Source organism: Oncorhynchus keta, chromosome 4, assembly GCF_023373465.1.
Source record: "Oncorhynchus keta strain PuntledgeMale-10-30-2019 chromosome 4, Oket_V2, whole genome shotgun sequence".
Lineage (NCBI taxonomy): Eukaryota > Metazoa > Chordata > Actinopteri > Salmoniformes > Salmonidae > Oncorhynchus > Oncorhynchus keta.
Window position 1 is genome coordinate 22004568 of NC_068424.1, and position 18265 is coordinate 22022832.

At 44.9% G+C, this 18265-nt stretch overlaps 1 protein-coding gene across 50 annotated transcripts in view; it reads right to left on the bottom strand.

Annotated features, from left to right (window-relative positions):
- LOC118382678 (receptor-type tyrosine-protein phosphatase mu) overlaps positions 1–18265 on the bottom strand; it is a 321821-nt gene that overhangs the window by 252439 nt on the left and 51117 nt on the right. For all 50 annotated transcript variants that reach the window (XR_008105268.1, XR_008105127.1, XR_008105158.1 and 47 more), the window contains exon 2: positions 9435–9557. Coding sequence is in view for 1 of the 50 variants with exons in the window: in XM_052503964.1 (XP_052359924.1) it covers positions 9435–9557 (123 nt within the window). In the remaining 49 variants the exon portion in view is untranslated. The remainder of the gene's footprint in view (positions 1–9434; positions 9558–18265) is intronic.

Sequence of the window (18265 nt, forward strand, 5' to 3'; positions counted from 1 at the left end):
GGACAGTATGTTTTCCTGCCATTTTCCTCCCCTACCCCCCAAATTAGAGTGATAAAGGGGACATAAGCATGACAGCTGCCTGAAATCTGTTTCGAGCCGTCGGCGTGGCGATCAGTGTTAATCACAGAGAGGGGCAGATAAACCGATAAACAACCCAGTGTGTGTGTGTGTGTGTACACAGAGCTGCCTGCTCACGCTCCATCTGAACACCGGGCAAGGACTGTGCTGGGTGCCTTGACCCGTCTGTAATGTAATAAAGTTGTCTTTATTCACTCGCTGGTCCCAATTACTCCCCCTCGCCCCCGCCATGGGGATCATGTCACCTCCCCAGGGGATGCGCCGGTCCCCCTCTACCCCCTCTCCTCCCACTGCTCTGCATAATGCAACACTGAAACCTTGCCAAGGGACACGATACCCGTCGTCTCTGCAAACATTGTCTGAGCAATTAGCCGCTGTTCCCGGTGCGTCAGGGGGTTAGCGAGACTGCTGGGAATTCATTTGGGCTGGCAGAAAGGGCAGTAACTGGTAACAAGCCTTTTAGAACAGTCAGACAGATCACTGTGATAGAGTTCAGAGGTCAGGCTAACCGTGACACACAGCAGCAGGTAGTGAAGTCATGCTGTAGCCCACAGTTGTGGATCGTTTAACCGTCTGAACAAACTTCAGACAAACCTGAAAATCAGGAGTGACGTGTACAGTACCATGATTGGATTGGATATCCAAGGCCTTTAAATTCAGAAATGCACTGGTTTCATTTCAGCCCTGTAGCAAAAGGCTTGGCGCAATATGTTGCATCTACACTGGTGATTAGCTGTCCAATGAATGATCCCACAGACAGATTGCAGCTCCAAAACATTGGCGGTCAGCACTGACATGAAGGAGGCTGGAGTCCAGCGTTTCCTTCCAAAGACGGACTTTGTTTATTAGTCACCATTTGATTCAAATCCTAACATCCAGGGTGGTGGATACAAACAAGGGCTCTAGTTTCAGTTTCAGAGCAAAGAGGCAGAGTCTGGGCCTTGCATATACAGTACAGAAGAGAGATTGCGCAAGCAACAGAATAAGTCATTCTCAGAGGTAGGCAGCTATATTATTTCAGTCACCGCTTTTGAAGGTGTACTGCTGTGTCTGATATACGCTTACAATACTGCATGGAAGGAATGTGGTTGTGAGGTCGCTTTGACGGTTACAACTTGAATTGTCGGTCACATGAAAGCAGGTCTCTGTGCATAGATGAACTGGGAGTAGCTGTGTCTGCCCTGATAACAAACAAGCCATATTTAAAATATTAATAACAGGAGCACTACGCAGACTCCGGTCGCCCCCCTCGAATAATAATGATTCATAAATCATGTCTACTGGCCAGGCAGTGTGCATTTAAAACGGTCTCACTGTCGCCTTTCACCCTCTACTGTAATTAAGGGACAGTTCTGGTTGGAGCCGATCAATCTGTGGTGTGAGCCAGGATACTCTGCCGTGGTCGCCTTGGCAGTTCCCATTTCTGCAGCAAGTGTGACTGATAAGGGTCGTATCCCGCAGGCCTCGGATGGTGGAACCCAAAGCAGATCATTGTGTATTCAGCAGTAAACACATTTTCAGATTTATTCTCTGTCCCTCTTTACATGTGTTGATGCCAGTGTGATGCAGAGTTGAGTGCAGCGAATGCTATTTATATGGGTTAACATTGAAGGTCGAACCATTACAGTGGTGAGAGGAAAAGGACTCATCTGAATATGTTAAACTAAATCCATGTAAGGCCATGTGTGGTATTAAAATAGAGTTAACCGAGATTACCGTGGAAAATCATTATTAAAGAGACTGTGTCTGTTTTAGCACTAAGTGAAAATACTCAAGCCACAGAAAAGTACGGTACTTGTTTCTGATGTGACTATAAGCCTAAGAGCATCAACCAAAAAATAATAACACAAAAAGCCTGGAAAGAATGGCAAATATTCTTTTCCACATTTAATTTGAGGTAGTGTGTTTATTGACAGTCCGCCCACAGTCAGAGCCAGTAATACCCTGCCAAAGCCCAGGCCTCTTTTTCTGCTGAAAGGAGTGGTTCTTTTCACTGTCGCAGCGCAGGAAAAAGGTATTAAACACAGATTATTGTTTTTCATGGGCTTAACCGGGGAAACATGCTCCCTGCAATTAAATTGTCGTAGTAGAAAAATTTGGGAGTTGTGTAGCGAGGGTAAAAAAACAAAAAACAAAGAATAGCTTCTTAGCTCTGTCACTGCCAACCAATCACAGAGCGAGTCTCGACAGACTCAGATTGGATATTTGCTGACCTGGACAGTTCATATCAGGTCATGAACATGGAGAGCAGAGAGGCAGGATTGGGTCTAGAATGAGAAACATTAAAACATTTATCAATCGAAACCTTGCCCAGGTCAATATACATCTGGATTTGATTTATATATTCTAAAGTCCTGTTGGAGCTGGCTGCAATAATAACAGCGGTTCAAATAGGCCTTACATACCATACGGCCTTGGTAAAAGCAGTACATTTCAAAACACAAAAGGGGAGTCGTTTAGAAATACACTGAACAAAACTAAAATGCAACATGCAACAATTTCAAAGAATTTACTGGGTTACAGTTCATAAAGGAAATCAGTCAGTTGAAATAAATTAATTTGACTGGGAATACAGATATGCACCTGTTGGTCACAGATACCTTTAAAAAAAGCTAGGGGAGTGGATCAGAACCAGAATAGGGGAGTGGATCAGAACCAGAATAGGGGAGTGGATCAGAACCAGGCATTGGGTGTTTCTCAATATGCATACTACCGTGCGCCACACTCATGCTCCAAGTGCATTCTCCGAGGACGTTCTTTTGAGTACAAGAGTGTGGAGAACACATAAAACATTATTTTTGAGTAGCACTCCCTACTGTATTACCTCACTGTCACGCCCTGGTCTAAGTATTTTGTGTTTTTCTTCATGTATTTGAGTCAGGCCAGGGTGTGGCATGGAGTTTTTGTATTGTGGTGTGTTTTGTCTTGGGGTTTTGGTGTATATGTATTTGGGATTGTAGCTAGTGGGGTTATCTAGCAAAGTCTATGGCTGTCTGGAGTGGTTCTCAATCAGAGGCAGGTGCTTATCGTTGTCTCTGATTGGGAACCATATTTAGGCAGCCATATTCTTTGAGTTTGTCGTGGGTGATTGTCCTGAGTGTCTTGATGTCCTTAGTCTGTGTTAGTTTGCACCAGTTAAGGCTGTTTCGGTTTTTCACTACGTTTATTGTTTTGTAGAGTTTGTGTTTTGGATTCGTGTTACGTTGTGTGATTAAACATGGATCGCAATATACACGCTGCAGTTTGGTCCGACTCTCCTTCACCACATGAAAACCGTGACACTCACGCTGCATCTCCCATTCACTGAACCTTCTTCCAGCCAGAACAATGGCAACAAGAGACTAAACAAGACATACACAAAGCAAACATTTTACTTCATTATTATCAGCTAGATATATGGGATGACAATTATTCATGGGTAGCTAGCTAGCCAGCCAGCTAAGCCTATTGACTTACCCATTCACTGAACCTTCCTTCTTCTAGCCAGGACAATTGCAATAGACGAAACAAGATATACACAAAGCAAATGTTTATGTTAATCGTAATAATGTAGCTAACCAGATAGTATAATAGGCAACAATGACCTAAAATCAATGTTATCCAAGGTAGATGTCAATTCTTTGTGGGTAGCTAACTAACAATTCTTTCTGGCCAAGTTAAGCCAACCAGTTATTAAAAACATGCTGTGTTAATTAAGGTATCAAACTAAAATATTGTAGTCAGGCAACATATGAGATGTGAATAGGCAACATTTAATTCCGAAGTCGGAGTATATTTTCTCTCGCTTCAGTCTTTGACTCAGAAAATGTGAGTCATTTTTTACGTAGTTGCATCATGTTCCTTTGAAGCTTGCATCGATGCGTGCTTCAAAATAAATGATGCATACAAACGGAGTACGCATTCATGTGCCCTCCCTGCGCCATTTCTCATACTTTGACTCGGACTCATACGCCGACCCTGCCGTGCTCCAATTTGCATGCTCGGAGCACGGTAGTATCCAGTTTGTGAAACTCACAGTATCAGGTGTGACCACCATTTGCCTCATGCAGCACGACATAGTTCCTTCATATTGAGTTGATCAGGCTGCTGATTGTGGCCAGTGGAATGTTGTCCCACTCCTCATCAATGGCTGTGCAAAGTTCCTGGATATTGGCAGGAACTGGAACACGAGGTTGTACGTGTTGATTCAGAGCATCCCAAACATGCTCAATGTCTGGTGAGTATGCAGGCCATGAAAGAACTGACACATTTTCAGCTTCCAGGAATTGTGTACAGATACTTGGGGTCTTGCATTATCATGCTGAAACATGAAGGGACGGTGGCGGACGAATAGCACGGCAATGGGCCTCAGGATCTCATTACGGTAACTGTGCATTCAAATTTCCATCGATAAAGTACAATTGTATTTGTTGTCCATAGCTTATGCCTGCCCATACCTTAACCCCACTGCCACAATGGGGCACTCTGCTGATGTCAACATTGCGAACAAACGCTCGCCCACACAACACCATACACGCTGTCTGCCATCTGCCCGGTACAGTTGAAAACAGGATTCATCCGTAAAGCGCACACTTCTCCAGCATGCCAGTGTCCATCGAATGTGAGCATTTGCCCACTGAAGTCAATTACGATGCCGAACTGCAGTCAGGTCAAGACCATGGTGAGGATGACAAGCACGCAGATTAGCTTTCCTGAAACATTTTTTTTTTACCATTTGTGCAAACCCCCAGTTTCAGCAACTGTCCGGGTGGCTGGTCTCAGAAGATCCCACAGGTGAAGAAGCTGGGTGTGGAGGTCCCAGTCTGGCGTGGTTACACGTGGTCTGTGGTTGTGGAGGTCCCAGTCTGGCGTGGTTACACGTGGTCTGCGGTTGTGAGGCCAGTTGGACGTACTGCCAAATTCTTTGTATTTTTTTTTTTTTTTAATCAGGCGACTTATGGTAGAGAAATTAACATTAATTTCTCAGGCAACAGCTCTGGTGGACATTCCTGCATTTCCGCATGTCAACTGCACAATCCCTCAAAACTTGAGACATCTGTGGCTTGAGCTGCACCTGTGTTATGATCAGCTTCTTGACCTGCAACACCTGTCAGGTGGACAGATTATCTAGGCAAAGGAGAAATTCTCACTCACAGGGATGTAAACAAATGTGGGCACAACATTTATGAGAAAGAAGCTGTTTGTGTGTACGGACAAATTCTGTCATCTTTCACCTTACATGTTGTGTTTATATTGTTGTTCAGTATATATAGTAGGGAGCATTACCATGACTCTTTCAGAGTTACTGTACAATGACCCACTGACATCTTCTGTGGATAGACCAGCTGTGTATGATGACAAAATGACATGATGAAATTTACCAGTTAGAATGCTCCACTGGAGTGTGTAAATCTAGTCATGAACCCTAGGTCAACCGCTAAAAACGTAGTATGACACTTATATTATTGACATTCATCTCGGAACCAAAAAGTTAACAGTACTTGAGCTGTGCGAGGAAAGAGTGTAAATTCACACAGTACTGGGGCAATTACCTTATTTGTGCAAACTAGTAATGTTATCTGGGTTTCGAAAGAGGGGAGGGAGAGAGCAAGAGTAGAGTGAAGGAAAAAAAACATCACATCAACATCACATGCTCCCCGCTCCCACACCCTGAAGGAAGAAGTAGCTCAGTACAGTAAACCCAGATCTGATAGGCCAGCTAGGTCAGCAGTTACATGGGTCATTCACTTTTAACCTCCTTTCCACGGTGGCGCTCGCATTACACAAAGCTGGAATAACACGCTAGTCACAGCAGTAAGATAGGATTCTTTCATTAGAGCAGAACAGCACAGTCATCTGACTTAGCCCTACTGCACTCTGAGGTTATTAACATTTCCACAGAACAGACAACTTCACTGGGGGTTTGGATACACCAGGAGTCTGTTTGCTGACAGTGAGATCTCACTGCGTTCGACTGTTGATGGATGAGGCGAGTTGTGGCGTGCAATAATCCCATTTCAGAATGAGTTCCCTCAGTCACGCTGCAAAGCGATACTTATCGGTGTAATGCATGATGGGACTGTTACGGAAGGGATGTGTGAACGTCTGTTTTGCCGACTCACGGTTTGCCTCTCACCCAGACAGAGACCCTATTATTCTTCAGCTTGTTTCCCCAGATATGGGGGGCTGTACCTGAATATGGGGCCATCATTTACACGTCATCTAATAAGGCACGCCGGAGTAGAGGTGGTTTGTCCAATAGCGAAGCCCCTTTCCTCCCCTTTGGTCTTACATTTAGTTATTTTTTTAATAGGGCTGGTACCCTTTGTGGACACCAAGGAACATTTGTTTCGAATTTTACAGACATGATTACAACGTGACCATCAGAAGGTTAAATGAGGAGAAAACTTAACGGTATCTCGCCACTTCTGTTCTCCATCTGAAACAAACAGTAACGTTCTGCCGAAGATGAATTGCCAACAGTGACGTAATGGGTTCAGGATTGCGTTATCTACATGGGAGACAAAGTCGGACACTTTCCAGGGCTACTTGACCACATTACAACCTTGTATTGAAGAGCTCTGAGTCAATTCCATCTCCATCCTTTTGGTAATGGAGGAAGTCCGAAGTCGAGCATTTGGATTTACCACACCATTAGAGCTGGTTGAATCTCAGAGAGATGCAGCAGGATAGATAAACCCTAAAAGCAACTAAGTGGGACTGTTCAAAGGCTGGGCTGGTGGGTTTACACCTGTTATGGCAGTAGATGGGGAATGATTTCAAGCCTCAGAAAGACAGCAAGTCTGGTAACCAGATACAGCCAACAGACTGGGAGACCGTGAGGTCCAGTCAGCGAGTTCTGAGACTGACTGACGACCAGCCTCATCCAAGGAACCGTGCTGTGTTGATGGGTTTGAGCTCTTATTGGGCACTCTTCAAACGCCTCAAAGCCATAGGTCAGGATGATTGAGATACTAACATGGCATGTATAACCTCTGGTCTATTGTGTCCAGTCAGTGTGTCCCTCTGACATGTGATAAGACACCCTAGGGTGTAGCTACACCCACTTACATCCCTCCCCCTACACCTCAGCAGGTGGCTATGGTGGGCCAATCAGGGTCAGAGGTCATTCAGACCTAGGTTTCATGTCAGGCCAGTGGCCATTGTGTCATCTTGCCCTCAAGTGCCTTTCCCCAGACCTCGCCGTGCTTGGCCCACTTCCTCAAACAGGGGTCATAAGACTTCTTATGGCTCTTAATTAGCACTCTAACTCCCAGAGCAGAGAACACAGCCACCCTCCTCTGTCCTCTCCTGGATGGAAGGCAGACATGATAGAAATAGAATTGCTTCTATGAGCAACACATAACGCAATGTGTCCTGGTGGAAACATTTGGATATAGAACTTAGCTGTAAGACGAGAGAGGGAATATATAGTCCTACTATTACGACAGGCCACTCCTTAATCATACACGGATATGTAATACTGACTGGCACAGGCCCAACTGATGTAACCTGTTATACATAGAGATATATAAATATCAACAGTTGTCAGTTGCGCTCAAATTAGCTTTGAGCATTTACTATACCAAAAAGCATTCACACGTTCGCATGACATCGTCCTAACTAGCCGCTGACAACGCAGCGTGAGGGGTGAGTAAAACATTTTTTTTTAAAGGTAGAAGCTTGATTTATTGCTCTCCACAGCACCTATATACTCCGGTGTATAAATCACGGCAAAGGATATTGAGAGAAGGCAATAACCGGGGGGGCAGCTGCAATCAGAGAGAAGCAGCTTCACATCCCAGTAGGGATGCTCCTTAAAGAAAACAATATGATGCTGCCTCTGGACCGCCACAACCAGAGTTCCGTCACGGGCATCAATTAAAAAAGGTCCTGGAGCCGGGGCCTGACTGTGTATGTCACAGCTCTCTGCCGAGCCACGCTTTAAACCTCCTCCCCATTGTAGCCACATAAATCACCCTTCCAATGGCAAAGTAAACACCTCCCCCTCTTCCCTGACTATGTCAGGTCATTTCTCAGACAGAGAGGGCATTGGACGATGGACGTGGAGTAGGTAGGAAAGCGATGAAATTAGCAAAAGTCCAGGTAATTCATTCTAGCCTGTCTGTCAGTTGGCAAGCTGGATGAGAGCAGAGACAGTGAGAGCGAAGAGATGCGGCTTTCATGCGAATTGGGCCTCTGATTTATCAGATTAAAGAGGGAAAACGGGTCCATTTGTCCAAAGGCGTCACCTTTGTTATCGAGTGACTGAATGGCCTCCTCTTCATCCTCAGTCAATTATCAAAGGGTGCTAGTCGATTCCCTTTGTGGCAATTACTCTTCCGTTTGAAATTGAGGAAGCGATCAATGCTGTGCCGGGGGAGCTCATTGTACAGCAAATGAAAGAGGCATTGAACATTTCTTAAATGTTTTTCAATGTCATTGTGGAGAATCAATTTATGTGAAATAATTGAAGAGCATCTGACAAGCGGTCCTTGTTTTTTTAAACAGAAATGGCAACTAAAACATGATATGAAAGAGCATTTTAATTCTATTTTATCTATGAAATAGGCTCTGACAATAGCCCTACAAAATCAAATATTTTAAATTGTTGGCGTTTCAAGCCACAGCTACCAAGGGACAAACTGCACAACAAAAACTGTGTTCATGAAATTCATCAGATTAAAAAGGAAGCCGTTTATTAACACCGTATATTAAAAATATATATAAATAATTAGCCCGGACATCATTAATCTCTAGTTAGCTAAATCTTCCTCTGGCAACTATTGGGCTAGATTTTAATCAATAACCAGCACTAACCGGCCTACAGAGGCATTGTAAACACATCATTCCTCCATGAATACCATAGATGAATCCACACTGGCTGTGCCATCGGAGACTATAGAGCGTCTCATCCTGTGCTCATTCTATCCACAGAAACCTCTGCTCACACAGAAGAGCCACTGTCTTGTAGACCTCATTAGAAAGGTCAAAGCGGGTGCCATCACTAAGCTATTTCTCAACGTTGGCACAACATTTCACTGCGACTATTGCTGCCCCATCGGAGTGAGGTGATGAGTTGCGGGCCCAACAAAGGGAGACTAATGACGTTGAATACAGCCTAATGCTGAGCAGAGCGTAAATCTGCCACGTTTCCTTTGAGAGAGTTCAAAAGGAACCACCTTATCTGTAGAAGAGATCACAGTCATACCCAGTGGGGGGATTTTCTCTTTGGGAGACGTTCCCTTGATAATACAATAAGAGAAAATGCTTAGTGCTGAGTGAGTGGGTCATTGGGTTGAACGGGTTCTCTGTTTTTCAGGGGCTTTCTGTTTGGGTGGGGAGGGGGAGGGGTGAGAAAGAGGAAGAAGACTGACCCGTGGGCATCCAGGGGTTGGGCGACGGCCTCTCCATGGTGTTAGCCTGCTCCCATTCAAAGTCATCGTCCTTACCCTGGCTGTAGCCGCATGCCGTGTAGGGCACCTCAAAGTCACAGTCCCCTGAGGAATACAACAAAATAGGATTTAGAACCAGTGCTGGAGTAACACAACACATTCAATAAGGCATACTGTGTAGTTCCTGTAAGAGTGGGACAGAGGGAGAGAAATAGAAAACATTTGACACTGGCAGAAAGAGAGAAAATACAAGGAAGCAAATTACAGAATAGAACTCCTGTAGCTTTGTCTGCAGTAATACATACACTATACATCTAAACATATGTGGACACCCCTTCAAATTAGCGGATTCGACTATTTCAGACATTGGCATTAGAATGGTCTTACTGAAGAGCTCAGTGACTTTCAACGTGGCACCGTCATAGGATGCCACCTTTCCAGTTCATCAAATTTCTGCCTTGCTCGAGCTTCCCCGGTCAAATGTAAGTGCTGTTATTGTGAAGTGGAAATGCCTAGGAGCAACAACGGCTCAGCCGTGAAGTGGTAGGCCACAGAAGCTCACAGAACTGGACTGCCGAGTGCTGAAGTGCGGAGCGTGTAAAAATAGTCCTCGGTTTCAACACTCACTACAGAGATCGAAAATGCCTTTGGAAGCAACGTCAGCACAATAACTTAAAATTGGGAGCTTCATGAAATGGGTTTTCACGGTCGAGCAGCCACACACAAGCCTAAGATCGCCAAGCGCCAGCTGTAGTGGTGTAAAGCGCCCTGCCATAGAACTCTCCAGCAGTGGAAACGCGTTCTCTAGAGTGATGAATCCCGCTTCACCATCTGGCAGTCTGGTGGACTAATCTGGGTTTGGCGGATGCCAGGAGAACGCTACATGCCTGAATGCATAGTGCCAAGTTTGGTGGAGGAGGAATAATGGTCTGGGGCTGTTTTTCATGGTTCGGCCTAGTTCAGCCCCTTAGTTCCAGTGAAGGGACATTTTAACACTACAGCATACAATGGCATTCTAGAAGATTCTGTGCTTCCAACTTTGTGGCAACAGTTTGGGCAAGGACCTTTCCTGTTTCAGCATGACAATGCCCCTGCATAGAGCCCTGACCTCAACCCCATCAAACAACTTTGAGATGAATTGGAACGCCGACTGCGAGCCAGGCCTAATCGCCCAACATCAGTGCCCGACTTCACTAATGCTCTTGTAGCTGAATGGAAGCAAGTCCCCGCAGCAATGTTCCAACATCTAGACCTCCCGAGTGGCGCAGTGGTCTATCGCAGTGTTAGCTGTGCCACTAGAGATTCTGGGTTAGAGTCCAGGCTCTGTCGCAGCCGGCCGCGCAATTGCCGCACAATTGGCCCAGCGTCGTCCAGGTTAAAGGAGGGTTTGGCCAGCAGGGATGTCCCTGTCCCATCGCACACTAGGGACTCCTGTGGTGGGCCGGGTACAGTGTACACTGACACGGTCGCCAGGTGTACAGCGTTTCCTCCCACACATTGGTGCGGCTGGCTTCCGGGTTAAGTGAGCATTGTGTCAAGAAGCAGTGTGGATTGCCAGGGTCGTGTTTCGGAGGACGCACGGCTCTCGACCTTCGCCTCTCCCGAGTCCGGGAGTTGCAGCGATAGGACAAGACTAACTATCAATTTGGATATCACGAAATTGAGGAGAAAAAAGGGTAATAAAAAAAGCTATTACATTTTTTTTTATCTAGCAGAAAGCCTTCCAAGAAGAGTGGAGGCTGTTATAGCAGCAAAGGGGGGACCAACTCCATATTAAATGGCCAAGATTTTGGAATGAGATGTTCGACGAGCAGGTGTCCACATACTCTTGGTTATCTAGTGTTGTACAGTAGCATAGGCTTTCCAATGTCATCACAGCCACTACAGGTCATGCTACCATCAGAACTCTACCACTATGAGGCTGTCAAAAAGCTCACCACACCCACAAACACCTTACAGTAACAGGCAAACCCGACATTATGACAACCACAGACAGAGGAACACCACCACTTCAGCTTCTACCACAACTTGACAACCGTCCTGAGAACACTGAGATTTTCCTGTCACAACTGCTTCTAACTGACATCTGTATACCTGCCAGTGGCCATGGACGGAAGCCGGCTTTGACTGGATTCAACTTCCACTTACATGAATATAACAGGTCAGGTAGAATATAAAGACGCTGCCATGTGCAATGTCCTCTGTGTATAAACAAGTTCTGAGGTGATTGAACAAAGGCCTGCCTTTGTGATAAATAAATAAAAAGTATGTCTGAGAGCGTCGCTCACACATTGTTCAGAACCCAGTGTGACATTCGGTGAATTGAGAGGATTTGCTATTTTTTTATTTCAACCATATATATCGTGGAAGGAGGAAATAAAACAAGGCAAAAAGCTCAGTATTGCCTTATTCACAGAGGAAGTGAGTAAATCCCCGCCTTTCCATGTGCTTACCCTTAAGCAGTGTTTCTTTGGCTGCACGGGTGTGATTCAATTCCTTGAAAAGACGGCGGATAAATATATTTTAGCGACACCATGGGCTTTGACGTCTTGTCAAGGTTTAGATGTAATGACTCTGAGATGCATGTAATTTAAGCGCTTGTTGTGTACTGTGCGGGGGAAAAACTGATCGCCTACCAGCCAGCAACAACACTGACAAAAAAACATTTTTCTGAGCTGCTTTGCTCTGATTTTGACAGAAGCGTGTATTATCTCTGCATTCTGATGCTCTGATTTTGACAGAAGCGTGTATTATCTCTGCATTCTGATGCTCTGATTTTGACAGAAGCGTGTATTATCTCTGCATTCTGATGCTCTGATTTTGACAGAAGCGTGTATTATCTCTGCATTCTGATGCTCTGATTTTGACAGAAGCGTGTATTATCTCTGCATTCTGATGCTCTGATTTTGACAGAAGCGTGTATTATCTCTGCATTCTGATGCTCTGATTTTGACAGAAGCGTGTATTATCTCTGCATTCTGATGCTCTGATTTTGACAGAAGCGTGTATTATCTCTGCATTCTGATGCCATTTCATTTCTACATGAACAACTAGTCATTTGGGCTTTCAGAGAGAATGAAGTGGTAAGCTTGTCGTCTTTGGTGCCGAGAGAAACTTATTGTCATGTCTACTGTACACAACATATCCTAGAGCAGAGATTCAAAGGGTAACAGAGACTATCAAAAAGAGTGGAAACTACAGGGGGGATTTCCAACAGGATCATAAGCCTCGATTTAAACCCGGTCAACAATTCGGTACCTTGTAGCACACTGCATCTAGACTACTAGGTGAACGACCAAGCAGGCAATGCTAATCAGTTAGTGTACCATGTCACACCTACATGTTGGTAATATGAAATGACACTGAGAACATTCAACTGATACATTACAGGGACCATGCCACACAAAACACAGATCGGTAGTCAGGAAGAGAGACGTTTAGGCCTGTTCTGCTGTTTACACTACTGCATCTGCAGCGCACACACACAAAAACACACACATACACAGCTCCATATCAAAGGGAGAGAAAAGAAATAGCCAGTGAATGTGAGGTTGTGTTCTCTATTGAAATAACTGGAAGCAGCGTGGTGCTAGTGGAGTCAGCGAGCGGGGAGAGTGACTTGCAGGCGATAGCTCTTTCATTCATCGCCACTGGTGGCTCGCCACTGTGTTCTTACCCCACGATGGTAGAATCAATTTACTTGGACCCGCGTCGAGCCATTAAATCCACACGCACAGAATGCAGAGAGAGATTGAAACATTCAGCAACAAAGATATTTAGCCCATTCTATTCACCCCTCTGAATAAAAGCTGCTCTTCCCTTCCCCATGGGGAAACTGGATAGTGCTATTTTAAAAATTACTCAGCGGTGAGGAGCAACAGTTTTTAAAATCTCGCTCCTCCCGTTATCGGCAGATGCAGACGGCTGGTCGCAGGGCCTTTTCCCCGGAACACGCTGTTTCGGGGGTTAAGATTACAACGCTGTGATTATATTTTGACGAGGGGGAGGTAAACACACATTTACTATTTGGCGGTGTGAGCAGTTCGCCGGTTTAATAATGACCCGCTGATATGAGGCGGACAGAGAGACTACAAACTGAAAGGCAATGTTCTCGTAGCTGCTTAAGTTTGATATCATACCTGTGGCAGTGTAGTCTCCGATTGATCTATGAGAATTTTAAGGGTCAATTTGCACTACTGTGTTTTTAAACCTATTCTATTCAATGCTGTCTGCTATTGATACTGGTCATGTAATGTAATTCAATAGGGCCATGCGCTCTGGTCACTCTTCTGGCAACAACTCAGGTCTGCTCTAATGTAAGAGGGATGGTACTGCATGTGTCCAAGGCCATGCTTTGAATGGGCTGTACAAAGGCGACCAATGAATTGTGTCACACGCACCAAACACAACAGGTGTAGTAGACCTTACCGCGAAATGCTTACTTTCAAGCCCTTAACCAACAATGCAGTTCAAGAAAATATTTGCTAAATTAACTAAAGTTTTAAAAAAATTATAGGGTAGCCTAGTGGTTAGAGTGTGTGACTAGTAACCGGAAGGTTGCGAGTTCAAACCCCCGAGCTGACAAGGTACAAATCTGTTGTTCTGCCCCTGAACAGGCAGTCAACCCACTGTTCCTAGGCCGTGATTGAAAATAAGAATTTGTTCTTAACTGACTTGCCTGGTTAAATAAAGGTAAAAAAAAAAAAACAATGAGGAGGCTAAATACTGGGGTTATCAGTACCGAGTCAATGTGCGCTCCGGTTGAGGTAGTCGCTGGAATCTTACGGTCCGATGCTGAGCAGTTACCATACCAGGCGGTGATGCAACCGGTCAGGATGCTCTCGATGGTGCAGCTGTTGAACTATTTGAGGATCTGGGGACACATGCCAAATCTTTTCAGTCTCCTGAGGAGGAAAAGGAGTTGTCGAGCCCTCTTCACGACTGTCTTCGTGTGTTTTCACAATGATAGTTTGTTGGTGATGTGGAAATCAAGGAACTTGAAACTCTCGACCTGCTCCACTACAGCCTCGTCGATGTAATGGGGGTGTGTTAAGCCCTCCTTTTCCTGTAGTCCACAATCATCTCCTTTGTCTTGCTCACACTGCCAGGTCACTGACCTCCCACCACACTGCCAGGTCACTGACCTCCCAATAGGCTGTCTCGTTGGTGATCAGGCCTTCCACTGTTGTCGTCAGCAAACTTAATGGTGTTGGAGTCGTGCTTGGCCACTCAGTCGTAGGTGAACAGGGAGTACAGGAGGGGACTAAGCGTGCACCCGAGGGGCCCCTGTGTTGAGGATCAGTGTGGCAGATGTGTTGTTGCCCACCCTTACCACCTGGGGCGGCCCATCAGGAAGTCCAGGATCCAGTTGCAGAGGGAGGTGTTTAGTCCCAGACCGTTGGTCTTAGCATTGTACTGCGAATAGCAATTTAACTCAACTTCTCTCCATCACCTCCCATTTTGTTTGGTGTTGCAAGACACAGATGACAACACAACAATAGATCTTTAGAACACAGCGTCTTCAGAAAGTATTCACACACCCTGACTTTTTCCACATTTTGTTGCGTTACAAGGTGGAATTCAAGTCAAAACTGTAACTAGGCCATTCAGGAACATTCAATGTTTAGGTAAGCTCCTCGTGTATATTTGGCCTTGTGTTTTAGCTTATTGTCCTGCTGAAAGGTGAATGTGTCTCCCAGTGTCTGTTGGAAAGCAGACTGAACCAGGTCTTTCTCTAGGATTTTGTTTAGCTCTATTCTGTTTATTTTTATCTGACAAAACTGCCTAGTCCTTGCAGATGACAAGCATGACATGATGCAGCCACCGCTATGCTTGAAAATATGAAGAATGTTACTCCGTGATGTGTTGGTGTTGCCCCAAACATAAAACGTTGTATTCAGGACAAGAAGTGAATTGCTTTGCCACATGTTTTGCAGTTTTACTATAGTGCCTTGTTGCAAACAGGATGCATGTTTTGACAGTTTTAATCTGAACCGGCTTCCTTCTTTTCACTCTTGTCAATTAGGTTAGTATTGTGGCGAAACTACAATGCTGTTTATACATCCTCAGCTTTCTCCTATCACAGCCATTAAACTCTGTAAATGTTTTTAAGTCACCATTTGCATCGTGGTGAAATCCCTAACTGTATTGCAACACCATCCATAGTGTAATTAATAACGCCACCATTCTCAAAGGGATATTCAAATGTCTTCTTGTTTTATTTTCAATCTGCCAATAGGTGCCCTGCTTAGCGAGGCATTGGAAATTATGGGGATTGTGTGTAGGTCAGTGACACAACATTTTAATTGAAACCATTTTAAATTCAGTCTGTAACACAACAAAATTGGAAAAAGTCAAATTGTGTGAATACTTCCTGAGTGCATGTATGCGTACACACATGCACACAGAAGGCAGGGGGATGCACAGACAACCCCTCTGCTCTCCCCTTCAGTGGCACTCTAGTAGGCTTGGGCAGTATACCATATACAGGGGTATTTGCAAATAGCCACGGGATGATTTTTCAATACCGGTTACAATAAAGACAGAGTGTAGACATGCTGCTCCAGAGCCAGAACAGTTCTTCCTTCAGATAAGGATGTGTCAAAACGTTCTTAATTTGGCGTCCCGAATGGCGCAGTGATCTAAGGTGCTGCATCGCAGTGCTTGAGGCTTCACTACAGACTCGGGTTTGAACCCGGGGTGTATCACAACCGGCCGAGCCCGGGAGTCCCATAGGGCGGCGCACAATTGGCCCAGCGTTGTCTGGGTTAGGGGAAGGTTTGGCTGGAGGTTTATTTACTTGGGTCATCCCGCTCTAGTGACTCCTTGTGGCGGGTCGGGCGCCTGCAGGCAGACTTCGGTCGTCCGTTGAACAGTGTTTCCTCCGACATATTGGTGCAGCTGGCTTCCGGATTAAGTGGGCGGGTGTTAATTAAGAAGCGCGGTTTGGCGGGTCATGTTTCGGAGGACGCATGACTCGACAATTGCCTCTCCCGAGCCAGTTGGGGAATTTCAGAGTTGAGACAAGATCGTAATTCGATTGAATTTGGGGAGAAAAAGGGAGTCAAATAAATAAAAAGAATAATAAAAATGTTAAATAACAATCTTAATTTGCACAATGTCTCTCGTTCACATTCACTTGGAAATGTCTAAACTCACCAAAAATGACATTCGCTAGCTCCTACCTACAGCTATATATGTATAACTTTATGAGCTGTATTGCCAGTCTTTGTAAGTTGTTTATTTTCATTTGCACTTGATGGCATATTTAGCTAGCAGCCTCCATTCGCTATTACTTGTGCAAATTATATTACATATACATATATACACTCTGGGCTTTTTAGCATTTTTTTTGTGGCACCCTTTGTGTACTAAACCGGTAATACCATAAATCCCAGGATGAGAGAAGGACGGTATGACTACATGAACATCTGGATCCCGCCCAACCCTACTCTCCAGAGCCAGTCTGGCAAACAGTAAATGTAAACAGTGTGGACAGCCAGTTGAATTGATCCCTCTGAAAATGAGTGAGCAATACTTTAGCGAGACGTTGGGGTGTACATGAAAGGGTCTGACGGGGCCTCAAAGGACCCAATCTCCCTCCATCCTCCTCGATCAATAATGCTTCTTCCCGGTCATCTTCTCTGCCTTTCAAGAAAAAAATAAAACAAGCAAACAGACCAAAGCTACACTAAAGCCGGTACAAGATTTATGTGGTAAATATTTCAGATTTCTATGTGAGAGGCGCTCCACTGGCCTTTATAGTCTGATATGTTGTGCATTTTTAAAACTCCATCAGTCTTTTCATGGCTTTGAGCCACCGGCCACAATCAATAATCCTCCTCCTCATGATGGAACCCATTCCTCCCCAAAGTTTTTCCTTAAATGGGCTTTTATTGTTGGACCCGGTACCAATACAGTAGTTATTCTTGAACAGAGGATATGTGGTTCACTTTGTTATTTTTTATAATTCTGGAAAGTTTGTGCATTTGTGTCTGACTAAAACTGCCACTTTTGTTGCCTAATAAATCTATGACACACCAACAGTATTCAGAAAAACTGCCTAAACAAGCAAACTATAAATGTGATGAACATCACCACGAAAAAAAAGGATAAGGATTCATATCCATAAGCCTACCTGCTTGTGTCCTGATAAATTCAACAATGCAAGCCCTGAGCAGATGTGGTTCGTACCCATCCTCTATCCTAGCAGCGCCCGTTCCACCAGTAACAGCTTCCTATATAACAGGTAATTCCACACAGAGATGGTAGAAATAATACCATCCTCCTACCCCATCCCAGCTGGGCAATTACATGGCCTCCAACACCCGGTCCTCTCTGGTGAGGGAAACCCCCGAGTGTGCATTTGGGCTCGGCGGTCCCTTGTGGCCTGTTCCTGGCTTTATGAGCATCTTGTCTTCCCCTCAGCCTCCAGAGGACACCAAGCACAAAAGCAATCTCAGGTAATTTAAAACCTGATGCCTGCTATCTCTCCACTCTCTCTCCCCGGCTGTGCCACCGATACAGCCTGAGCCCTGAGAATCCCGCTGCTAAACCCGTTTGGGACTGATGGGCCCATTGCGGCCTTATTTTTATTTTTTTGCTTTTGTTTATCTGAGTGTCGAGGGCCCTTCTTAGCTCTGTCAGAATGAGCGGTCTGAAGAGAATGACGCGTAGTTTGGGAGGCCTTTAGAAAGGCTTTTAAAAATGGGGTCAATTTACATGTCATCATCAGTTGCAGAATAATTTTCTCTCGCTTTCTCCCAATGTCATCTCTCCTTCTAGAGGAAAACCAATGAGGTAGGGAGATTTCC